This window comes from Chanodichthys erythropterus, chromosome 22 (assembly GCF_024489055.1).
Source record: "Chanodichthys erythropterus isolate Z2021 chromosome 22, ASM2448905v1, whole genome shotgun sequence".
Classification (NCBI taxonomy): domain Eukaryota; kingdom Metazoa; phylum Chordata; class Actinopteri; order Cypriniformes; family Xenocyprididae; genus Chanodichthys; species Chanodichthys erythropterus.
In genome coordinates, this window is record NC_090242.1 from 23,192,065 (window position 1) to 23,219,660 (window position 27,596).

The 27,596-nt window shown below is 38.8% G+C and overlaps 1 protein-coding gene across 7 annotated transcripts in view; it reads right to left on the reverse strand.

The window, feature by feature from the left end:
• The window catches only part of zbtb16a (zinc finger and BTB domain containing 16a), a 130,806-nt gene that overhangs the window by 23,232 nt on the left and 79,978 nt on the right, over positions 1-27,596 (reverse strand). For all 7 annotated transcript variants that reach the window (XM_067375195.1, XM_067375197.1, XM_067375194.1 and 4 more), the window contains exon 4: positions 17,839-17,925. In XM_067375195.1, the coding sequence (XP_067231296.1) occupies positions 17,839-17,925 (87 nt within the window). The remainder of the gene's footprint in view (positions 1-17,838; positions 17,926-27,596) is intronic.

A 27,596-nucleotide genomic window follows, 5' to 3' on the forward strand; every position in this document is an offset into this window, starting at 1 on the left:
AATAAGATCTTAAGGTGATATCTTATTATTCCAACCACATACAAGCAAAACAGCAGCCCACCGCTGCAGCAAAATATGAGCTTCCTGGCATTTCACTTGCTTCTAAACAAGAAACGAAGCAGTTATATACGGCCTCTCCTTTTCAATCATATAGAGATCGAGCTCTGTATTTTTCTTTTACATTGACTTGTTATATGCGAGGGATATGCTTTGGATTCATATTAACAGACCGGCAGGTACTAGAACGGTGATATTTTCAAAGAGCCCATGGTCACAAATGTCATTCTGTGAATTCACAATGCGCTGCATCCATGCGCCGCTGCCGACCTGAGAATGAATCAGCGAGGAGAGAGAGAGACAAGAGATACAGAGAAACACAGCAAGAGTGACAAAATCAAATCAAATCGATGGTGCCGCACAACATATCTAGTGCGCACCCTGTATCTGTCATATTTCAAGGTTGGACACTTGGTTTCAATTTTGTTTGCTTTATTTGAAGCCACATGGGGAACAATATCAATGGATGCAGTTCATAACCGAACGTAGGATTAACATGGTGGTTTAAAAAAGTATCCGAATAACTATGTAGCCTTTATACTAACATACTGTATTGAAATACAGAAGTAACTTTTTGCTGGTCTCAGTCTTTTGTACATATTCAGTGTACAAAATTATGAAAGTCTGTGGATTAGATCTAAGGGAAACAGTGAGTGAACGATAAAGGAGGAAATAAGAACAGGTTAAGAGAGGCTCGAGTATGATAGGTGCACTACCTGTGAGATGTCCAGCAGGGGGGGCTCTACCTGCCCCTGATACACAAGCTCGAGTTAAGACACAGACAGACCTCAGATGACCTCTCAGCGCATGGATAACATAGGAGCATGTGTTTTTCTACACATGAAAACTGCTTGGTAAACGGCACATTTTTCACTCGTTTCACATGAATTGACCTTTTATTTTAATTCGGATGCTGGAACATGGCTTACTTTGTGAAAAATTAAAAAGAAAAAAAATGCTATTATTGGTTTAATATGAACAGGATGTACTTTATATAAAGCATAAAGCAGAGAGTACATTAAATAAATACATATCTGCTAGACTACAGACATTTTTTACTCTCAATGTTTTTACCCAAGTGCCTTCCCTTCGCCTGCCACAAATCAGGCATGCTTTGGGAGTCTCTGGCCTCTCTCAGGGCCATATATCTCATAGACCTTGAGCCCTGCAAATTACAGCAAACACAGGATAAGACTCTTGTATCTAAAACCAGACTGGCCTGTTCTTCTGAAGGGTTAGTCGGAGTCCCTTATGTCTTTTGGGAGACCTAATAGCACATACACATTGCACACACCTCTACACATCTCAGAAGGCGCGTCACCTCCTGCGAGAGAGGCTAGAAACGACATCTGAGTGTGTGCCGCAATCTGTTTGTTACGACAGAGAGACATCTCAAACAAGACCTTGAGCCCAGGGTGTGACTCCTGAGGGTCTCAGGTGAATGTTTATCAGTGCTAAAATCCCTAACTGAGCTTACTGGGTGAGAAGATGCTGCATTCCTGAGGAGAGAGAGCGAGAGGACTTTCTTTTTTCCCTCCAAACGAGGGCACTGGCCTTTCACCTCACCTAGAGACCTTCCCTGGGGTTAAAGTGTAATCCAGGGCATATGACCACAAAGACCTGAGCCTAAAAGCCAAGGACTGGCATATTTTCTAAATTACACTGTCCTCTTGAACTCTGACTGACCACATATCCTTTGATATGGCAGGGTGCACAACGGCAGCGTTCTCACTCTCCATTTCTCAAGATTTATAGTTGGGTGTAATGCAACCTAGATTTAGGATAATAGAAATTGATTGCAAAAATCTGACAAAAGGTCTCCTTAAACTGTGTGAAATCTGTCACTGATGATGAATTAGTTAAACCATATCAAAATACATTCAAAAATTAAATTGCAGTTAGATCATTTACACATTAGAGCATCATTTTCTTATCTTGCTTCCTGTTACTGTCAGCTCTGTGAATATGAGCACACATATCTGAGGGTATCTATTAAAAGGCTTTTAAAGTCATTATTCCTCTTACACAGCCAAAATTTCTTCAACTTTGTCAGTGCTTTAAAGAAAGCCATCATGTGAATTTCTGGACTGAGTCCTTTAAAGAAAGTCACAAGTGGAAAGAGACAGAGTTGTTTAATTGACATTCCCACCCCCCATTTTCCCAGGGTAAAGAAAAGGTTTTTGTGTGTCTCACTGTACAAAAGGAAGCAGATTTGCAGATGAGATGACCCCATGACCCCTGAAGCCGTTGAAAGGTTCTCAATGGCATAAACCCTACATAATCAATCACATTCTGGGACTGTGTTCAGCACCGGACCGCAAAGCCAGTCCTCTGAGCCGGACTGTAAACAGACACCCACTCCTACAGGGTGACGGGGGGATGAAAGACCCTAACGGCATTCCTTTATTCTTCTCTTTGCATGCATGTGTAAAAAAAGAAGAAAAAAAAAAAAACCCCAAGTAAACAGAAACATTCAAACATCTTATTATATCAGCAGGACGCCTAAAAAATGAATGAAAAGCATTTTTCTCCCCACAGATATAAAGGAAAATAAAGGACAATTCCATTCATTTTCGACACAAATGCACCAAACTGAGGCACTCACGCCTGAATCTGAACCCAATGCTGCTCTGAGTTCTGTGTCTTAAGAACAGGAGGAAAGATTAACTTGGACTGCTGCACACCCACCCTTTATGACTGAGCAATCAATGGTTGAGTATTTTCAGTGATATCTTATCTAGCCTAGCATTTCATTTCTTCTGCTTTGTGTGACTTGTGAGTGAGTGACCAGGTGTCATCTATCAAAACAATCCTAGTCTCTGGAAACCTGCTATTAACTGATAAGGGCAAGCCTCCATGGCATAATGGCTCCCACCTGAGCTCACAACTCAACTCTGTTAGGGGATCAGGCAGTAGACGAGAACGGAAATAGGAGAAAAAGAGAAACTGAGTGTGAAAACTTGCATATAATTATTGCTTATACTTAGGTTAGGGATTTTGACAAACCCCTAAAACCTTTATTATACTGTAGGAGCGCAGGGCCTGAATTTCATTTTGGAGAATGGAAAATTTCCCCTTTAGGTCACTCTCTTATGGGGGGATTATTATATTGGGCATTTTTAGACATTCACAATTATTACACCTAAATGTTTGTTTAATGTATTTGTGTTTGTACAATGGGCTAATTTGGTTTGGCTAATGAGCTTACAACACAAGGAATATTTAAACTGAATTTACACAAAAAAGAAGTCAAGACAAGTAAACAGCCAATAATAAAATGCAAATAAAAAATTACAAGCAGTATCACAAATAAATACAGTAGAACAGTGATTCCCAAACTGGGGTACGCGTACCCCTTGGGGTACGTGAGGTGACAATAGGGGGTACACGAACAAAATGTTGAATAGTTCATTTAATTCTACCTTAAAATAATATTGAAAAACAAAGCACGTATTTCTAATTGCCAAAATGCCGTAAATCCAGTACATTTAATCAATTACTTCATTTGCAGTCAAAAATGACTGTATCCACAGAAGCAGCATACATCGATTGCAGTCTGCTGCCTTAAATCGCGCTAAATTACTGTCGTTCTCGACAATGCACCTTTGTTAAAGTGGGGATTTAGCACTTACTCGCATGAAGAACAAATAGACACAGATAGTGGATTAATTTCAATTTAAGACTCAAACTTTCTCCGATACAAAAATATACCTTGTGTGAGTTCTTGTATTTAATGATAACGAGCAAGAATGCAACAGTACCCAAATATCCACATGACTGCAAACGTAACATTACTACAACAGGTCAAAAAAATAAAACATAGCCTACATTTACAGTACTGTCAGTATTTACTCTATTTTGCAATGACATAATAGCTCTAACGAAAACCACAGCAGAACTACAATACACGTCTGTGTTTCCCGAACAATTCTGCGGCTTTGAACGAATCGTGAGAGTCAATGATTCAATGATTCACAGCCATTTGCTTTGTTACTGAATGAATGACTCGATGACTCACTCATAATAAACAGTGACTTGCTGCCACCTACTGGCGGTTTTAGTTTAATATTTAAAAATTTTACTTAGGTTTTACCATCATTGCATTTTTCTCTATTGAACAGTTTTTATTTAAAACATTATTTTATAAAGTTATTCATAAAGGTAAAAAAAAAAAAAAAATGCACTGGAAAATCTGTTTAGGGGGCAAATACTGTCCCTTAATGGTAAAGGAGAAGGATGGTAATCCCTTCAGGGGGTACTCCAAGCTAAAAAGTTTGGGAACCACTGCAGTAAAATAAATATACAAATTAAATAATCTGCTTTAATCAAATGTAAAATAATACTGGATAGTCGCAATTGTATAAATTAAATGCACATTAATCCTTATAATTAAAGTTGAAAAAGTTATTCAGTCAAGTGCAGTGAGTGATCTCTTTTTCTTTTGTTGTTTGATTAACATTAAATGACACAGACAGCATCAGAAATATTAGGCTGCTGTCACTTTAAGGGCGTTTACCGACCTGTACATTGTTTTCTTTGTTCCGAAACAGATCTTAATTTGTTACAATGTTGCATTTTCTTCTTGATTCGGTTTGCTTTCACAAGTCATTTCAAAGCATACCAAAATGTGTTTATGCAAGTCACATATGAGTAAAACTGTCCTCTTATTGGTCAGAGTTAATTTATAATGCAGTTAGAGTGGGAATCATGGCTTCGTCAGGACAGCATTTTTGCAATGGATGGAGAAGAGCATTTACACATTTTAAGACCAACATTTTAGGAGGATACCTGCCAAGATGGGGAATTTGAGAATTTTCGGTGCAATATTAAGCACAACAGGCCACAAAAAAAGAACTGTTTGAGAGGCGGCTTCCTTTTTGCGTGCACACAGAAAATCATCTCAGAGACCACGCGCATACCGAATGGATTAAAATTGCTTGCATGTTTAAATTGGCAACAGTTATTTACACATTAAACATGCAATGATAAACTGATGATGCAACACAGGCCAAATTTCATATCGCAGCGTGCAGCTCGCTTGTAGTGCAGACGAGGTATGGTGATATGACACTATTTGAACATTTGAGAGAGCGAGAGAGAGAGAAAAGAGAAGACAAGGCACAGCTGAATCACTCACAGGTGTTTGTGAAATTGTGCCTCAGAAAGTTTTAAAATTACTGATCAGATAATCTGTGTGGATGAAATTACCCATTCAACCTACATGCTATAGCACTGATATTCAAATGGCACACCTTTTCCCTCCGGACCGCGAGACATAACGGTAACGCACTTTACTGTTTCCATTTAAAGTGAGCAGCGAATCAAACAGCGGTGCGGATCACACCACAAGCACTCAGGATTGTTTATGGTAAACCTGATGATTTTCCTTCTATAGTAAAATTATGCCCAACACCAGAAATCCCACACCGAAATTTAGGCCCGGGGTGCATGACCTTGATCATGTGTGGTATTGACATGAGTGATACCTTAAGTTTGGCTGTTATTTTATAAGCAGTCATACAAATTAATTTCATGTGGCTACCAATTTAACATGCAAAATAAATAAATAATTTTAAATTCTTTTGAATAAGAGAAAAAGACCATATCTAAGAACCAAAATATCAGTGTCTTTTGTGTGGGCTCTGACTCAGGCAAGAGTTCACCTAGCAACCACCCAGAACACCTTAGAAACCACCAAGCATAAATCGCACTAAAAAATCCTATTTTTTTCTGGCTGATAGAGATGAAGTTAAAATGTTGAAAACTACAAACCAATAAAAAAATAAAAAATAAAATAAAATAATAATAATAATAATTATTATTATTATTATATACCTCTTTTTTTATTTTTTTTAATATAAATTGTGTTAATGAATTTATGGAGATGTATTATAACTGTATAAATTTCCTTGTATTTTTCATACAAAAAATGTAAAGAAAAAAACATTTTATACATTTTTTTAAAACTTATGTATTATATGATATTCTACTTAATTATATAATATACAATATACAACATATAAATATACATGGCTAAAAATAAATAATTGCAGTGGAGCCAGTGAAAATTTGCGCAAATTCTGGCACCAGAAAAAATACTTTGCTGTTTAGCATTTGGATGTCAATATTATGTGAATGTTTTTATGCTATTTAAAATCTAAAATAAATACCATGATGTAGAAGAATGGAGCTTTTAATCTATAGAAAACTCTCTCTATATAAAATTGTCATAACAGCAGAGATGTGAAGGTTATTACTCCAGCCAAGAATATGAAGGTATTTGTATATGGAGGCATTTGTGGCCCAGAAATGAAGACGAAGAGCAAAAGCTGTTATGGAATCATTCACTCGCTGCTTCATCAATTGCAACAGGCACAGGTAGCATACAGCTCACTGGTTAAATTGGCCAGTGTGAAGACCGTGTCACTAGGCAACAAGACCTGATCGCTCCTTTGTTTGGGGTGAAAGGTTGGAAGTGTTCACACTAATCTCAGAGTTCACAATTAAGTAACAGAAGAGTGTCTTCCACCTCCATTCACTCCCTCTCTCCTTTCAGAGGAACAAACACCACCAAATCCCCCATTGCTAATGGAAAAGTATTTGCACTGTAAATTAAAGGGTACACTTTTTTATGCTTTGTACAGATCACTTTTGGGATGTCTGCAAACAGCTCAAATCTAATTACAGGGTTGGGGGGGGGGGGGGGGGAGGGGGGTTGGATTTACTCGAAAAGCTGAAGGAACAAAAGAAGACTGGCCCATTGTGGAGTAGCTCTGTTGCGTCTCCAGTGAATCCTTGTCTATTCAGGCCACTCGTGGGATGGGGGTTAATCCATTACAGGGATACTTAAAGGTAGGACACTTATTTACAAAGGGTCTGTGTGTGTATTTTTTTTTATTTTTTATTTTTTTTTAATCATAGCTGAAGATTCCTGTACATCACTTTGTTTTCCAACCACCCTTTCATATCCTACCTCCCCCTCAGCATTTAATTACCTATGGTTATTAACACTGAGATACAATGCATTCAGAACCGAGGCGGGTAATGCTTGTTCAACACAGGATGAGTCTTATTGTAGTGGCCAGGGGCGTCCCATCTCAGGCGAGTTTGGCGGACAAGATCGGGAGATTCCTGCTGGCTTCTTTTACAGCACGTGAATCACTGGGCCTACAGGAGTCCGTAATCTCCCCACAAAACTTTTATTTTCCTTTGGACATGTGCTGCTGTCTCTCCTCACAATGTGTATCAAAGCCTCTCTCTCATCGAGATTCTTCACCAAAGCCATGCCAGACGGATTTAGACATCACTATTTTCTGTCAAATCTCCACCGAGAAACAATGAACGCTGCGGCCGTCATGCAGAGATGCTACAAATCCCCGTTTCCCCCAACTGTACCCTGCTAAGCTGGAACAGTGACCCTCAGAGCAGACAGTCGACTGCGGTGGGTCCTCGCAGAAGGGCCACCGTCCTACGTTCCCAAATGGATAGCTCATGCCGACTCCACACAGAGTCAGTTGATAAAAGTGGAGCTCATTGTGAGAATTTATACTTCACCTAATGGCTAAACATTCTTGCCAACAGATGATTACTTCTGGGTGTTGGCTGCACGTCTGCGCATGGTATCTATCAGCCAACTGAGCATCTCACCCACTGGAAAACTCATTTAGATCCTATCTAGGGAAAAAATTAGTTGTGAAAAAAAGAGAGGCCAGGCCGGTCTGCGCTTGATTTAATTTGGTCACTGATACAGAGTCCAAGCACTTGTGCCCTCTGTATTTTGAGAAAGGAGGAAAAAAAAAAAAAATAAATAAAAAGCTCGTGTTCAATAGATCTGGCGCAAGGACACACGCACACACGCACACACACCACTTCAAAGGATTTAAGCGTCAAACAGGGTCTAAGCCGATGCCTCTGCTGGACCGGCAAAATCCCACATAAAACACATTCAGATCATCATTTTCAGTCTTTTCGTTTATATCGTACAGCACCCTGAATAGAGCTTGAAAAGCTAAATTGACATGGTCAAATTATTTTGGGTTTAAAAGTCTGCTCTGCGTCACCTGTTATTCACCCTGTGACCTAAAAACAGAAAGGGCAGTGCTTCACACAGAACAACAGATTTGTGAAAAGAGTTACGAGGATATCACATATTCATGGAAATCTGATACTCATGAGGAAATCACGATTACAACATAAGTACAATTACAGTGCATTTTTGTACTAACGCAACAAAAATTAAGAATAAAGAAGGTGCTTTGTGTGTCAAATCATTCTCATGCTGTCACTAAAAAAAGATGGGAAATTAAGTTTGTTCGCACACCATTCAGGCATGACTCGAATGCAAATAATAGCAAGTGTACGGCCAACCTGCAATGAGGATAATGAAGGCCTACAGTAACCAAGCTGGGTGCAGGCGGTCAGTGGGGCTCGGACAGATGGGTCCTCTGCTTGAGAGTGGGACAGCTTGCTCAGTAATGGATGTAGAATGAGATATGGGGATAGAGTCTGGCACAGCTAATAGTCATTTAATCAGCTGCAGCTGACCGGCACATGGACACCATTTCTGATGCCATGCTGTCTCAGAGCGATCCAAACCCATCAGCCTTCACCTACAAACACTGCCACAGCACAGGCTAAGGGCTCACTTTCCTGTACAAAAAAAAAATAAAAATAACGCATTTGGATCAAAGCAATGCTCTTGAGAGTATTTCTTTTAAGTGTCCTGTCCTGAATGTGACTTTCAGAGGCATCATGCACCCATTTGTCTAAGGTGTATATATACACACACATATACAGTACTGTGCAAAAGTCTTAGGCCACCACCAGCTTTGTTGTTTTATAAATGTATTTAATGGTTAGTTCACCCAAAAATGAAAATTATGTCATTAATTACTCACCCTCATGTCGTTCCACACCCGTAAGACCTTTGTTCATCTTCGGAAAACAAATTAAGATATTTAAGAAATCTGATGGCTCAGTGGCCTCTATTGCCAGCAATGTCACCAAACCTCTCAAGATCCAGAAAGGTACTCAAAACTGAACTGTTTTAAATATCTTTTGAGTACCTTTCTGGATCCTGAGAGGTTCGGTGGCATTGCTGGCAACAGAGGCCTCACTGAGCCATAGGATTACATCAAAAATATCTTAATTTGTGTTCTGAAGATGAACGAAGGTGTTACGGGTGTGGAACGACATGAGGGTGAGTAATTAATGACAGAATTTTCATTTTTGGGTGAACTACTAACCCTTTAATGACCATCCATATTTATTTTTTTGTCTCTTTATTGAGATACAAACAGAAAATACAGGAAATATGTACAAAGTAAAAACAAACAAAAACAAAATGGCTTCTTTCAACAAAAATCAGTATTTAAATGTGACCTCCTGGACTTCTTCCAGAAGAAGAAGAAAAGAAGAAACTCTGAGAAACTTATCAGATTTTGAAAGTTTCTTGGCCTTCTAGTCCTTTTCGATCCTACTAAGAGAGCCAGTTCCTGCTATGTCTAAGGGGAAGTCACTAAATACTTGCCACTTTAGCCTATAGAACCCATTTTTTCCCTGTTTTTTAATACTGCATACAAATTTCTTGTATTTTCTGGTTATATTCTAATAAAGAGACTGAGAAATAATTATATATGGTCATTATACCATTGCTAAAAAAAACATCTAATGGTGGCCTAACACTTTTGCACAGTACTGTATATAAAAATAGTTTTAGAGTGTTTACACCTGGTCACTTCATGCTTTTTTATTGATCGTATAGCTACAGTATCTGATTTGATAAAATGGTTCATTTACACTTGGCCACATAAATGAGTCTCCACAAAATGAATATAAAATCTGATCTTCAATTCCCATGCTATATGCAAATTTAACAGTTCACGTCAACAGAAGCAACAGCACTTTCTTCATAATCAGCTAATTTCGAAATCAAAGACCGCAATAAGAGAGCGCGCTGCATCAGCACTGGTAAGATCATTTAGTCTCACTACTGTTCATAAAGATGATTGTGTTTTAACTGTTAACGACTGACTTTCAGTTTCATTTGTGGTAGTTTGCACGTTGGCTAGCTGAAGAGATACTCATCTGCAATGACGCGTGTGTCATCGTAATGCGGTCATATCTGGGTATAACTTCAAACACGCTCTCAACACTTTCATTTATTAACATTTTGGGAGGAGTAAAATTTACATATGTGGTTTCAACAACCAGATTAAGAAAAGTCTCAAAGGCAGATGTCCCCTCATGGTCTCTTGAGTACTATAGCAAACAAAATTGCCTTTGTGGAAATTGAACAGGATGCCCAAACCAGCCCATATTCATATGAATTGGCTTGTGCAACTTTAATGCACACTGACAGGTTAATTACGTCACAATTAACTAAATGCCTAACAGCCGTTACTAGTAGCGGTGTGATTGAGTTAATAGCGGGGTATGACATGACCTGTGTTTACCAGTGGCACCGACCCCATTTGCGAGAGTGACAAGCTTGTGGAGGGGTTGAGAAGTGGAAGCCTTTGGGCACATTATTCAGGGATATTTTCAGATGTGGGAGAGAAAGTGTTGGGAGGGGGCAAGGGAACCCAAAAAAAGCTCTCTTTTCTCTTTCTCACTGTGCCAAAACACAGCCGTGTTGCTCTATTCCTTTCTCTCACTCTGTCAAAACTATTTCTGGCTTCAGAGAAGAAAGTGTTTACTCTGTGGCCTGGTTCACTGGAGTCACGCCGTGTTCCCACCGAGCAAATCCGCCGTTCTCTCTCCAAAATGGTTTGCATATTTTCCCTGTAACACAAGACTTAAAAAGGATGAGAGGAAATCAAGAGGGAAGGGGGAGCCGTTGCTATTATATATGGATTCACATGCAGTCAGCTGCTCGGACAGTTTAAAGAAGGCTGTGTGACAACTACACCACCGTCTATAACAGCTTCTGTGAATGATAAACTAATAATGGATGTGATGTTTTGAGGTGGATCACTGAGCTGGGGAGTCCTGGAAGCCTAACTGACTCATCAATAAAGATGTGATTGAGGAGACCCAGGAGCTTCATGGTCATTTTCCTCATAATAGTTTTGTCAAAACACAATTCTGAGTTTCACAGCTTCTGCAGAAATGCTGGGACTTCCCCCCTCATCTCAAATCTTCCATCCAAACTGTCACAGCAAATAAAGCACCACTGTGTGTGGTAAAGCACATCTCTCGGCTAGACATCATATCAGTGCTTCAGATTGAAAAGGGACATGCCGCTTCACACTCAGTAAAAGTCAATACCCCTTATTTAAAATGCACAAAAACACACAAAGGCCCCTTCAGCAAGATTCATGAGTGAATTTTTCATTGCAATCCCTTGAGATAAGTGATCGTGGAGTTGAAGTCTCTTCAAATTGGGCTGCCCTTTAAAGTAGGTCAGAACTGAGACTCCAGTAGCACTGGGGTTGTGCGTCAACAACAGCACATGATGTTGTTTTTCTCTCGGAGTCTTGGCACCAAACACGACCGGCCATTTATGTGCCTTAACCAACCTCTCCAACTGTCTAAAAGCCCCTGACGTCACAGGCAGCAAACACCTCACCAAAGAATGCCATCAACACAGATCCAAGTCATTTGAGGAGCCACACTGTAAAGTTCAGATATATAATGAGCCATTTTGATACTTTCAGTTAACTCAAATGCTATCTTATCTATGTTCTTTGCTGCACAGAGGATGATTAAATGTTAAATAAATAGAACATGTCAATAATTAGGCGAAACAAACTCAATTTATCAGTCTGAAAAACTACAGGCTGTATACAAGGGCCCCTTTTTCTTCCAATCAACATATCACAGCAGCTGATTTCTCTGACATCAACAGAAATGAGACGAGCCTACAAAGGGATCCATTGAAGCGGCGGTGTTAGTCTGGAATGAGGCAGGAATCGTGCCGACCATCTAAAACTCAAACAAGTTAACAAAAGGTCTTTCAACTAAGATTTTAACTAGATTTGAGATCCTTTGGTACACAAGTTAAACATTTGAATCTACTTGCCAACAATGGCCTTTACACGCACATACATTATATGTATTTGTGTGAAAAGTCTCCAAGCCTGCATTTATTTAATCAAAAATAGAGTAAAAAAAACAATAATATTGTGAAATAACATTACATTATAACCATTTTGCATTATAATAATGTAATTTGTTCTAGTGATGGCTAAGCTGAATTTTTCAGCAGCCATTGCCTAAATCTTCAGTGTCATATGATTCTTCAAAAATGATTCTAATATTCTAACATTTCTTATTAATGTTAAAAACAGTTGTGCCGCTTCATTTTTTTTAATGGAAATCGTGATACATTTTCTCAGGATTCTTTGATGAATATTTTGATGAAGTTCAGCTTTTATTTGAAATAGAACTCTTTTGTAACATTATGAATATCCTTACCAATTATCAATTTGATGCACCCTTGTTGAATAAAAGTATTGGTTAAAAAAAGCCGCTTTAGAGAAAAGTAGAAAATAATCTGACATCCACAAACTGGCAAAATTAAACAGATTCAATATTCTATCAGTCAGGACTTATTCCATCGTGCCTAATTTTGTTTCCGTTTTGTTATTGCCGTGTTATTCAATCATTGCGGCATCTGATTTTCCATGAATGGCTACTGTTTCGTCATTCAACCATGCAGGTTGACTTAATCGGCAGTTCTCCTGATAGCATTACAGGAAATGACCGCTGCACTTCAGCCTTTTGCCAGACAAGCTGCCAACTTGAAAACCGAGACCTGGATGTTTACAACGACAAGAAAACTTTGCCCATCGTAAACACCACCACCATGCCAACAGCCGTTAACTATTTATAAAGAGGGTGCAACTGCGAGTTACACATCCACTAGGGCTGGTGTGGGGACAGAGATGCAGTTTTTGGCCTGTTAAGTAACACTTAGCATAACATAAGCACAAGTGGACGGCAGGGCAAAATCAGACTTGGCTTCGCATCAAGGTTTTAGATGTGGGGTTTGTCACTCTGGTCTGGCTAAGAGTGGGAGATAAGGTGAAACAAACATTTCCTGTTGTGGCCCTTACGTCACCCTCAGATTGTAGCAAGACGTAGCAAGATGTCTGTGGGTCATGTTTTCAGGAAAAAAAAAAACAAATCATGAAGCCGCAGACATAAAATCCCCTAATAACCCACTTCAAGTCTATCTAGGCTGTGAAAATGAAGCATATGGGTGAGCATATTGAGGGACTGTGGAAAAAAAAAAGCCAGCGTATCAAACTAGCCATGCGTTATAGCACATTTAAAATATAAGCCTGGTAGCCACAGGGGAGGCTGGCCTCACTGCTGTTCAGGTCCCTGGCAGGAAGACAAGTTTCACTGCCCATTTTTTTTACTCCAGACTCCAAATCTATATTTAGCCAGGCTTTTCCACTGGTATGCCTTTCTCTGATCGTTAGCCCTGTTTAACCCCTATTTACAATGGGCCCCATATTGGTCAAGGCTCTCGGGAGGCCCGGTCAGTGAGGGCATGGCATGCCTTTTACACATGTCTGTCAAATAACACAAAGTACACCAACCAGCTCTGAGACCAGGACAGAGTTGGGATCGGTATATGGGATATTCACAATAGATTCACAAAGATTCTGCAAAAATGTGAATATTGCCAATAATTGCCAATTAAATGGAGAGTTCACCCAAAAATGAAAATTCTGTCATTATTTACTCCCCCTCAAGTTGTTCCAATCCTGTATGAATTTCTTTTCTATGCTGAACACAAAAGAAGATATTTTGAATAATGTCAGTAACCAAACAGTTGATGGACCTCATTGATTTCCATAGTATTTTTTTCCAAACCATACAGGTTTGGAAAAATTTGATGGGGAGTAAATGATGACAGATTTTTTTGGGTGAACTCTCCATTTATGTCTCCTCTTTAGACTAATCTCACAATTATGAGAACCGTAAGACAAGTTTTAATAATACTTCAGTAGTAAAAAAGCTAGTAATTTCTGATGAAAATGGTCAACAAAGAATATTTTGATTCATTCAACGATAAAGACAAAGAAAAACTAAATTATATCAATTAAAACATAATACGTTAAAATATGAAGATAAACAAAAGCGATATTAACAATGCATGAACAATGTTTTTTGAATAAGAAAAAATTACATGAACAAAAAATAAATGAAAAATGAAAAATTTCAGTTTAGGTGGATATTTTAGTTATTACATTAAACATCTGAACTGTTTGTTCAGCAGGTAGTTTCTGTGATTGGGGTTTGAAAATAAATAAAATTATCAAGATGTACACTGCCATTCAAAAGTTTAGGGTAGGATAGATTTTTTTTTTTTTTTTTTTTTGAGGTCCCTTATGCTCACCAAGGCTACATTTATGTGATTAAAAAATACAGTAAGTACTGTAAATTTGTAAAATATTATCACAATTTAAAATAACCGTTTTATTCATTAATATTTTTTAAAATGTAATTTATTTCTGTGATGGTAAAGCTACATTTTCAGCAGCCATTACTCCAGTCTTTAGCTGAAATACGCTGATTTGGTGTGCAAGAAACATTACCATTTATCATTGGTGAAAACATTTGTGTTGATTAGAATTTTTGTGGAGGATGATAGATTTTTTTTTTTTTTTTTTTTAGGATTCTTTGATGAACAGGAAGTTCCAAAGAATTTATTTGAGATACTATAGAAATCTTTTGTAACATCTTTACTGTCACTTTTGATAAATTTAATACATTGTTGCTAAATATAAAAGGGGTTTGGTGTCTACCTGACCCTACATTTTCAATGGTAGTGTATACACCTAACAGCAAACAACAGAAAAAAATAAATGGCAATAAATATCATTGATAAATATCATTTTCAGCAGTCATTACGCCAGTCTTTAGTCTTTACTTTATGTTGCCAGCTCTAGGTATGGAACATGTTGAGTTCGTTCATATAGAGAGATTGTTTGTGGAAGTCAAATACTGAAGCCACAATGAACTATAGGCTGATTGGAAGCCCTCACAAATTTTCCACACATCGACCCAATTGCAAACCCTAAACTGAGTTTATAAATGACTATCACAACGGTGATTAAGTGGGATTTTGGCAGCCATCAGATCTTCGTTCAAGTATGTCTACTTGCGTATGAAGGCTTAATTCAACATGCTGAACTACTGACTGTACATTTTAAGTATGTCAATCTCAAGTACCTAGTTCCTGAAGGTGGTTCAAGGCCTCATGGGTGTGATGAATCATACATGTAATGCAGCAATGGTGCTTTCTATACCCAAAGTGAACTAAGCGAGCCAGACTGTTCTGCTGTGGAGTGCTAGACACGTTTGTGCAAGAACATTCTCCCAAGGGCAGATAGCGAGGGCTGTCTGGAAAGTGAGGAGTCATAGCATGGCAGTGTACTGAGAGCCACATGCATCAGCACAGCTCGTGTCCAACAACCCAGCAGAGGTCATCATATCAGGGTCAGGTGCACCAGCGCATACCCCACTCAGGTTGCCACCAAGAATGTAAGCAGAGGCGGAAACTGGAGAGGTCTTTCTTCCATGCCACAACATTGTTTTGAGGGCACCTATTAAACAAACAGATTTAACCAAGCCTGACCACGACTGCCCTGTTTCCCATAACCAATAATTTGTCGGCATAGAATGACAAGCAGGTATGTATGTGAGTAATTGTTGGGGTTGGGTGCCAGCTTTACCCCATAGATGGTGGCTTGCCTTTCACCTCCTCCAGTAAACGTTTTTCTGTCACCGCGTGTCCCAAGAAGTTGTTGGACAACCCTTCAAACACATGATCGAGACTCAAAGCTTTATCCATTTATAAATAACCAAGGTGGCTGATTGTTTACCATGTTCTGCAAGTGTTTACCATGTTCTGCAAGTAAACACACAGAGCTAACTTTTCGTCCTAGAACGCAAATGGTTTACAATCTGACATTTGGTATTACATTGCTTATAGTTAAAAAAGATTTCTTAGATTGTGCTTGGCTATAGTTGGGGACAAAACATTCACCAAAAGAAAGCTAAATCTAAAAAATATATATATATATATATATATATATATATATATATATATATATATATATATATATATATATATATATATATATATATATATATATATATACACACACTTTATAGTATATATTATATTATATTATATTATATTATATATATAAAATGTTACTTTTCAAAGTGTTATATATATAACACTTTGAAAAGTAACATTTTAAACAATATCTCAATGAACACAAATACATTAATAATATAACTTAGAGAACAAAATTTTCAGTTTTACTCAAATTAGGGTGATGCAAAAATGAGTAAACCCCACTGAAAGTCTCTGGAGCAAAGCTAAATTTTAGACTAAAAATGTCTAATTTAACAAGAATTCAACCACAGGTGAGTCTAATTATTCATTACACAGGTGTCCAGCAGACATTTGACTATAAAAGGGTGTTAAAACCTTCCCAATTCATGCTGTCAGCAATGGCACCACATGGAAGAGAAATGTCAGAGACCTGAGAAAGAAAATAATTTCTTTACACCAGAAAGGTGAAGTCTACAAGAAGATCAGCAAAGCTTTACTTATCAGTCAGAATACTGTAGCAAAATTGGTACAAAAATTAAAAGATGGAACTGCAACCATCTCACAGAGATGTCCAGGTCATCCACGGAAGTTAACACCTCTACAGGAGCATCTTCTGATGAGAAGGGTTGAAGAAAATCGGCATGCAAGTTCACTGCAGTTATCTAAAGAAGTAAAACAAACTGGGGTGACTATTTCCTGTGACAATACGGCGTACACTGAAGAGGAATGGCATGCATGGGTGCCGTCCACGAAAGAAGACTTTCCTAAAGCACAGGCACAAAAAAAAGCCCGCCTAGAGTTTGCCAGGGTCCATGCTGACAAAGATGAAGACTACTGTAACTCTATACTCTGGAGTGATGAGACAAAGATAAATGTTTTTGGAACTGATGGCTTCAAAACTGTACGGCGTCACAAATACAAAGAAAAATGCATGTTCCCTACAGTAAAACATGGTGGTGGCAGTGTCCTTATGTGGGGCTGCATGAGTGCTGCTGGTGTCAGGGAGCTGCATTTCATTGATGGCATCATGAATTCACAGATGTACTGCTCTATACTGAAAGAGAAGATGCTACCATCACTCTGTGCCCTTGGTCGTCGTGCACTTTTCTAACATGACAATAATCCTAAACACACATCTAAGGTCACTGTTGGATTTTTGAAGAATAGGGGTGAAAGTGATTCATTGGCTCCTGATCTGAACCCAATCAAACACCTATGGGGAATTCTGAAGAGACATGTTGGGCATCACTCTCCATCCAACATCCAGCCTCTAAAAGAGGTCATTCTTGAAGAATGTTGCAAAATATCGCCAACTTGTTCATTCCATGCCTAGAAGACTTGGTGCTGTCATTAAAAATCATGGAGGCCATACAAAGTACTAGATGTAGTAGTTTTTGTTGTGAGATTACACATTTTTCAGTTTTACTCAAATTAGGGTGATACAAAAATGAGTACACCCAAGTTATATTATTAACCTTACTTTCATGTTATATGTTGAACAGATGTTATATTAAACTTAGTCTTGTCAACAATTTGGAAATTGTTTTTGTGTTAATTGAGATATTGTTTAAAATGTTACTTTTCAAAGGGGGTGTACTCATTTACACTGAGCACTGTATACATACATACACACATACACACACCGCACATTTGAGTGTATTTGATGTGTGCAGTGTGGATTGGTGTTTGTGTTGCACCTGTGTGGATCTGCCGGTGGGCCTCTAGAGCATCTTCCTTCTGGAACTGAGCTCCACACTGGTCACAGACGATGGCTTTCTCACCAGCTACAAGACAAAAAAAAAAGCTAGTTATTCAATCTACATCCTTCTGGGGGTCCTCAAGTGGTGCATGGTGTCATAGCTTTTATTTGAACCCCAGGAATAGTTGAAATGATTCAGTGCCTGAGAGTTAGAAATCTGCTGGATTCGCTTCAATAAAACTTCCTGGCAAAAACACAGTGTTTACAATGTGTTTTGGAGGATACATATGCCAGACGTTGATTTTGTGTGCACTGTGCAATTTAAGCAATGCATCATAATAGGGATTTAGCATTCAAGGCACTCTTTCACTATAAATCACACAAATGCTGTCAAACAATTCTAAATAGAAAATAAAAACAAGAAGCCATGCATTTGACATCTGCATAGCAAGTTCTGATGTTGTAACAGGACACCAGGAGGAACTGCGAGACCACAGGATGTTAATATACCATCTGATCTATAAATCAGAAATAAGCAGAAACACTGTAATTGATTTACATTGTATTTATCTGCTCAATCAAAAGGGAGTTTTTAAAATTGGTAACAGATCTTTCAGCTCTCGTTGATGTGTCTTACCACCTTCACAAGGCACAACAGGAAGTCATAGCTCAGATTAAAAAAAAGCTAACTAAAGTCCATTTCGCAACCACTGTGAAGTTACAAAACATACTGTACTGTCAGGCAGTAGGAAAGAGTTTTTTTTTTTTTTTCTTGCAGATGATTCCACTCAGCAATAAACTTTCAAATGTGGCACAAACGAGTTCCTCTTAAATGGCTCAAGAAATCAAACATCATTATTACCTGTGGTCACATCATGTCACCAAATGTTGCATATAAAGAGGAACTATGACAGACAAACCTCAGAACTGGTTACTTTTGTGTATGCATCAACCATGAAATGCTATATCTTGCCTACTGCAATCAGTGTTGAATGCAATTGAATGCATAGCATATGTAGTGCAAAAAGTGTAAATACCGTTACTATGGCAAACTCAAAACATTGCTGTTTGAGACAGCTCTGGCTTGACCAGTAGTATCATTTGGGATGACCTGTTTGATTCTGAATTCAATAACAATTCAAGTAGCATGATGCAGAATTGCCATTTGAATGTAAGGAAATAAAATTAAAATAAACTGAAATTCAAAGAAATTCATAATTATAGACAGAACCCTAGACAGAGGCAGGCAGACAGACAGACAAAACACTAGACAGACAGACAAAACGCTAGACGGACCGCTAGACAGAGACTTTTTTTTATGTTTCTATATATACATTTGATTTACTGTATGTTGATGATAGAAATGCTTTGGCAATACTTTGTAACAATTGTCATGCCAATAAAGCACACTTTGAATTGAATTGACAAAACGCTAGACAGACAGACAGAACGCTAGACAGCGAGAGAAAAAAAAAAAAGACAAAATGCTAGACAGACAGACAAAACTCTAGACGGAGACAAAACGTTAGACAAAACGCTAGACAGACAGAAAAAACACTAGAGAGACAGACAAAGTGCTAGAGAGAGAGACAAAACACTAGACAGAACGCTAGACAGACAGACAGACAAAACACTAGACAGACAGACAGACAGATTTTGCCCAGTGCTGGTGTTGAGCAGGTTTGACATTTGGCCACGGAGCAGGAAGGTCCAAGAACTAAAGTAGCTTGAGATAGAGGGCCAGCGGGACATTGATCACCACCTTAAGTGGCAGAGAGGGAGAGGCCAGACTTTACAACCCACCCCACAACATAAACGGCAGCTTATTGAAGCAGGTCATTATCTCACAGGGGGTGACAACATCCAGCCACCCAGCAGGAGCGTGCTTCCAGGCCTGGCAAAAGTCATGGAATTAAAGTGATAAATTCTAGCCTCTCCCTTCAATAGTGACTTTCTTGTTAAGCACGACAGAAAAAACAAAAAAAAAGTGTGAAGGAAAAACACCTTCCACAGATTTGGCAGCATTCATACCCCACTTTTAAACCCCTCCCCACCAAAAGACAAAAACAGAGGGGAAGAGCTAGAAATAACTGCCTCTCCAGCAAAAAAAAAAAAAAAAAAAAAAAAGAGAATTGCTCTCTAGCAACTCCCACTTCCTCCCTCCTTCTCTTGAAGTTGCCACAGCAATGCCGAACCTGACATAATGGGTCCTTACACAACCGTGGCTCCCAACAAGTGGAGGAGAGGTGCCACGTGCCAAGGGCCCGTTCCTTTTTCACTTCCCTTCTCTGAACGTATTGCACAACTGAAACCCTGGGATTTACTGTTTCCGAGGAGGACGCCGCGTCGATCTGTCTTGTTTAAATCGGTCGTGCACATGAATAAAATGACGCGAATGCAACTGGAGCCTTTTACTGGAGCTGCGGCAAACATCCAGCTTCAGATTACCCAGGAGTGGGGCCACGCTGCCTTTGTTGATGAGTCCCCGAAGAGAGTGATACTAGAGCACAGCTGTAATGGAAAGACCTGTGAACAAGCACATTGTCTAATGCTATAAAGGTAGATTCTCATCACACACTCTGATCAGACGCCTCCCCCCCTTGTCGCTCGGAAGCGGGAACATGAGTAGACAAATACAGCACAAAACACCCCCCCCAAAAAAACCCTTGCTGTTCAGTGAGCCTACACAAATGCGTTATATAAGACAGCACACTCCGTACAAAAAAAAGCAAAAAAAATCCATATAAAAAGGAAAAACAGTGCCGTCAGAACAATGAGTACAGACAGCGTGCTCTCCCTTTTCCTTTAGCGGTAACGAGCTGTGCTGTACAGTTTTATTTACACTATTCTCTTATCAGTCAGAGAACAGTACAGAGACTGCCAATTGGAAAGGACAGCCAGGAACTGTGTGTTCCCTCACGACTAGATGTGTACCGCAGGCAGAGCAATTTTTTTTTTATCAACCAAGACAAAAATGCTGGGAGACTGCCAGATTCCTCTCTTAAAATGCACACGTTCACGCAAGCACGCCGGCGTAGACGCATGGATGAGTAGATTTGTGTAGCATTGTCAGACGAGCCACTGGCTCTTAAAATTAAGCATTTTAGAGCCAACTGACTTTTTTAGTTGCCAAAGTACCGACTCGCTTGATACGGATGGTTGTTAAGAAGCACTGTTGTCCATGCACGTTATATCACAATCTATTGTAGGAATTGAGTGTTTACAGGTATATGCAAAAAAAGAGAAGAAAACAAAAAAAAAAACTGGGCCCGTTTCAATAAGAAGGTTCAACCAACTCTGAGTTTTCAGTTTCGGAACAGCTGAAATGACCGTTCGCAAAGAACCGCCCCCTTTAGTTACTGTTGCTACGTCCGACCAGCCATGCCGATCTCATGCCACACAGTGAAAAATAGGCGACATCGTGGAGCAAAGAGGACATTGACAAAGCGTCGACAGACAAGACAGAGGAGGTTACTTTTGATATGAAACAAAGTCTCAAATTTAAACAAATACCATTTTGTGGCTCTTTAATGTGTTGTGACAGTTAGCTGTAGCGCCTCAGTTCAAGTGGCTAGTGAACCGACTGCTCCCCTGACTGCTTTGTCAGACATAATGGCGGATTCGGTGTTATGATTGGTTAGATCACCTGTCAATCAGACTCCTGGTGAAGGGTTAATTGAGTTAGTTCAATCAACTCTAAGCAGGTTGACTTTGAGTTAAGCGTGTGCAACACAACTATGAAAAGTCATGATCAATGGAGCTCCAATATTACAATACACCATGGCAAAATCACCCAACAAAAAGATGTCCTCATACTTCCAAGTCAATACAAGTTTAATTCTTATCACTGTTAATATCAGAGGTGAAAACTGGTAGAACAATAAGTTATTGAACAAATATTCATTTTCATAGTATGCTATTTATACTTTATTTTGGCAGAACCATACTACAGTAGTCAACATTTGAAGTGGATCCAAACCTTTCATTAAAAGTTGTCCTAAAACCTTCTTAGGACAACATAGTTCTTAGAACAACTTAGATGAACTTTGATGAACTGATGTGATATGTGATGGCAAAAGGGAAAAGAGCGGACTCTGCAAAAGGCGTACTCGAACCCAGGTCAATCACATTACAAGCTAGGTCTATGTATGCGCTACTGCCAACGCCACTGAAGCCAGTGAATTAGACACTCTAATCTTGTTTTCCATTTGCATTAAGATTATTTTTATTTCCCCACTGGCAGATTATTTTACTTAAGTAAAATGCACTTAAATGGGATAGATCCATCCATCTATCTGAAACGGGCCCCAGGTATTTGTAAAAGCATAGCAGATGACTGAAATAAGTGTGTATTTTTTTTTTTTTTTTTTTTAATGGATGAACAATAACAGTAATATTTTTTATCTTAAATTTGATGAATTTTAAAAGAATAAGGCCAGTAATCAGTCTTGTGTTAAGTCTGACAAATCTAATTGTGTACATAACATTAATGGTTCTGTGTACATTTTCAATCAGACATAATTGGAAAATGATTCACAGTTCAGTAAAGGAGTCAGTTGTGAACTCAGTAAAGGCTCTGAGCGATTCACAGAGTAAAAAGTCTGTTTCAAACCCCTAACTTCATTGTAAGTCTGTTTAATGAATTGTTTAAATTGGATCATTCAAAAGAACCATTCATAAGAGTAAATTGATTGCAAATAAGGCATCACCGCTTTGGTCAAATGCAACACAAAGACACTTTAAAATGTGATTAAGGTCACCTCACGTGATGATAGGCCTATCTGGCGAAATTACATATAGATGCACTGATAACAGACGTAGATTTTACTTTTTTCTGTACCTGCACAGACACATAGCTAGAGAAATAGAGCAGCACAGATTTAATTTCCAGACACTATACAGTAGATTACGCTCTACTATCAGAAAATGAAGAGAAGTCAGCTGGTTAATATTTATATAGCCTTCACAGAGAACAGAAAGAATAGCAAAGGAGATAAACACTGAGGATATCTAGGCTTCTTCTGATAGCTTCACGGTCTGGTGCGCAGACAGAGGACGTCTCGGGACAGACCAAAGCAGACAAATATTGACTTGCTAAACACACTTTCACATCAAAGACGCTTCTAAATTTATCTGCTCAAAATGAGCACAGTGTTGCACATTCATTCACTTGTTTTTTAGCCAGCTTTAAAGCTCTTAATCCATTTTGCCAGTAGACCAATTTATCTGGCCGGCAGGTCACACTCAGTCCTGCTTTTTCTCTCTGTGTAAAACACTGTCATTTCAGCTGTCTAGCCCCAGATATAGTCAGGGCATTTCAGTTCACAAAGATGCACATACACATACAAGCTGGAGACATATTAGTAATGTGCAGACGGATGCCTCTGCAGTGTGTGGGACTCTAGAAGACAATCCACATGTAGAAACAAAACAAATATCAGCAACAGGAAAATGTCTGTGTATGACCCTGGTGTGCGGCAAGCTAACCCTTCCACTGCAACAAAAGGTGAAAGGTTCCACGTGTTTTCCTCTTCCTTTCTCGCCTCTATTTTTTTTTCCTTCAGGCCATGGTTCCTTAAATTATGACTCTGGGCAGCTTTCCCGATGGTATAGTTAAAGGACAAAGGGCTTTCAGAAGTGGAGGAAACAGGAGCTGGGCTGGGGAGGAACCTGTAGGGTTAGCCTGGTGTGAAGTGGCAGGAAATGAGTGGAGCCTCTAGCATCTCACCACGGTTTGCCTCTGTTTAAGCTGCCACCAAAACCGATGTGGAATTTGTAGAATAGCTGCTTACTGCATTGATGCCAGCAAATATGCAAGATGATGTTGGTCAATGTTCATCTGCATTGGCAAGTATACATGATATGGTCAAGCCAAGTCCAAGCCTGATTATGAATTACTTTGGTAACACTTTATAATAAGGTTTAATTCATTAACATTAGTTAATGCATTAGGTATCATGAGCTAATAATGAACATTTTAGAACATTTTATAATACCCATTAATCAAGTTTGATATTAATTCCACAATACACTGCCGTTTAAAAGTTTGGGTTTGGCGAGATTTAAGTTTTTTTGAAAGAAGGCTCTAAAAGTATGGATATCTATAAAAAAGTAAAAAAGTATGGATTTCTATAAAAACATACTCAAATTCCCAAACCTTGCAATCTTTTGAATGGTAGTGCATATTATAAGTATTATAACCATAAGTATTATAACCATTAACAATCAACAATTGTATATGTAAGCAATAAGGTACGAGAGGCTGTGCTGTATTGTGATTAAGTCACGGCTTAAGGGCGTTGTTAGGCACAACTCGAAGCGGAGCAACCCCTTCAGCCGTGACTTATTCATGATACAGCACTAGCCGAGTACCTTATTGCTTTTATAAAAATGTAGGTAATAAACTCGCTCACTCGATCTTTTTCTCACAATACTCTTCTACATAATACAGTAAGCTTCAATCAACAATATCTATTGAGAACAAACAGTTTACGTTGCTAAGAGTGGTTGCTGAGGGTGTTGTGTAGTGATACACAGTGGTTGGCTGAGGGTGTTGTGTAGTGAAGCGGTCATAGCAGTGTTTTATCGTGAATAAAACGCTGCTATTGACCAATCAGAATCAAGGACAGGAACTAACTTTTATAATATTTACATTTTTAATGAAAAATTGTTTATTGTCAGTTTGTGATATTTAGTGCATTAGCTAATTGTAACACATTAAACCTTATTGAAAAGTGTTATCATTACTTCATATATGCGGCAACTAACCAAGCATATTATAAAAGGTAAAGAGTAGGGATGGGTCATGATAGATGACTAGTTAAATACTGAGGTCATACACGTTTTTTTTTTTTAAGCATCTCGTGCCATGAGTGTTGCATTTTTAAAACACCATTACTCGAATCTTATTGTTCATGCAACCCAGAGACAAGTCAATTTAAAAAAAATTTGTAATTGTGAAAGAAGTCAAGTGCTTCTTAAAAAGTTAGCATGCACATCGAGAAAGAAATGGCAAGAAAGGATCTGCCTCTGCTCTGATGCCTGATCAATACCTGTGAGGTCGGCTGAAAACAGAGCGATACCTCAAGCCCTCTTTTATTTATCACAGGAGAACCTGAGAGCCTGACCAGGCGGTGAACCCTTTCCCCAAACGACCACCGAAACTTCAACCAACCACTGGATGCGACAATTGAGCCGTCTTTACAGTGCTGTAAATGCCTTTACTGCTGGGCGCAGAGCAGTGGGAGGCCGGTTTTGCTCTTTCCTTATTTGCCTTTCATGAGCAGGGAGGGTGAATCCAGGTCCTGAATATAATTGGTTGGGTCCAAATCAATTTAACAGTGGTTTTCAAACTGTGGTCCTTGAAGTATTCTTAGTGGTCCATGAGTTGATTGACTAAACTACAATGAACTAAAAGAAATAAATATATTATTAATGTTAGGTCAATCATGTGAAAAATTGAGATCCACTGATGTCAGCTGACCGCCAATGAGAAAAATAGAAGGTGAATGTGTCTCTCAATGCAGATACGAAAGCAGATATGAAATCAAATTGGAAAAAAAGGCCTTCTCATTTTAAATTATGGTTTGAGTACTTAAAGCGGTCCTGAGTTGTGACAGCGATGTAAGAAATGCTAACTAGTAACTAACAAAGTGCTAGCACAGTAAAATGAGCAGTACAGAAGTGCTAGGCAGGCTGCACATAGTTAAAAGAGCCCATGTATGCTCCACAGGTCAATAACCTGTAAAGATTTAACATTTAGTGCCCATTATTTCCTGCTTTCAAGTCACACATTGTCAAAAGCACTCTCTAGTTTATTAAGGTCCAGGTCAGGAGCGTGGGGGAGGGGCGACGGGCTACACAATGACCTATGGGACAGCATCTAAAATGCAACCACACAGTACGGGTCATTATTAAACTGTTCCACACTTAACACAAGCATGTGATAGAGAGGTGTTAGGGTTTCCAAAAAAAAAAAAATAAAAATCTAATTTTCAAAAGAACAGCACATAAGACTTTGATCTTATGTTTGATCGCACCAAAGAATCGCACCAAAAGCGGTGCACAAATAAAAAAATTAAAAAAATCCAACAGAAAAAACAAGTAAATGCAAACACAGTAAGTTTAATAGCTCTCAGAGGCAGTCATTTACATTTGTTTATCACTTGATTTGAATTGATTTGTCCACGAAGAAAAGTTAATTAGCTTCAGATTCAGAACTGGAAAATAATCCAATTGCAAACTTTGTGGCGTATTGTTTTCATGAATAAACGGCCATTAGCGCAGCATGCCAAATTGACACCAGCTGGCCTTTATTTCTCTTTCCATTATGTCACAAGATTTTTAATAATTTTAAGAGAGCAGGAAGCATCCTTGACTTTAAAAAAGGAAAGGGGAAGAGAAAGAGGGTGATGGCAGAAGAAAAAAAAGAGGAAAAAGTTACTTCCATAAACTTTTCTTCACGAGCGTCGACTGCGCGACAGCCCCTTTAACTTCCTCACTAAGACCTTTTACAACGTCCTCACACTCGTTCCAGTTCCACTGACTTCCTCTTCATCTTCTTTCGCTCTGCATCTGCACGTACAATTTTTGTACAATAACAGATACAGTCTGCATTGACTAAATAGTATATTGATATATAGCTTTTAGCTGTAAAACTTTTTTTTTTTTTTTTTTTAAAAAGCTCCTATTGGAAATGCTTCGAATCTGTTATATAATATAAAGCTTTTCCAAATTTTTTTTTTTTTTCCTACAATAGCCCCACAGTGTCTCAGAAGGTTTTGCCCTGTCAGTAGTTGCCCATTAAACATTAATTACTCGTGTCGCCACAGACGGTTTCAAAGTGCCTGAGATAGAGGTGTTTTTCTTCAGCGCTGAAATTGTTTGGACGGCCCGGGATTAGTATTCTGATCCACAGACGTGTTTGCAACAGTAATAACACAATATCCACGGCCGCTTTTCATGTTGAACCTCCCAGTGGAATGGATAGCATAAAAGCAACCCTTGTGTGTCCTGGCTACTTCCAGATGGGACTGCTTTTATCTTTTTTTTTTCTTTTACATGAAAGCGCCGTCGGCAGATCTTTGCTTAGCGTCTGATTCACTCTTCAGCCAAAATATGAAAGTTTCAAAGAGCATTTCATAAGGGAGCTCTTCCATAAATGGGATTCATAGCTTTTTAATCTGCGCTAAGAAATTGATCTAAAAGTTTCCCAAAGCAATCGGCCGAGCTAACGCAACAAGATGAAAAAACGTGCCTTGGAGAGTATTTACTTTTATTGCTATTATGCAGAAAACAAATCATACTTCATCCAGCATATACCTACTTGCAATGATGCCCTTTATATTGTACTGACCCACAAATACACAGAGGGAGGAATAACATGATTTTGTTAGGTGACTTAAACAGTTCAGCTTATAAGACCTTTTTTTGTTTGTGCTAAGGGGGTGGAGAAGATGTTATTAGACGTCAAAGCATTTAAAAATAAAAACCTCACTGCTGCCACATTTACTCAGAAAGAAAACCTGGAAACATGCTATACACGGAGGATATAAGATGTAAGGGTCTCGAATAAGAAGCACCCTGGGGAGAGAGAGAGAAGAGCAGGCGGAAACAGATGCGTTTGAATGGGATAAGCAGAATTCAGGCATTTATCACACAAGAGCACACACTCTGTCTTCATGGCCTCAGCCGAGATAAAGGCCAGGTGAGGCATCGGTGGGTGGCGGCACTGAAGGGTTTCGACAGTACAGTGCG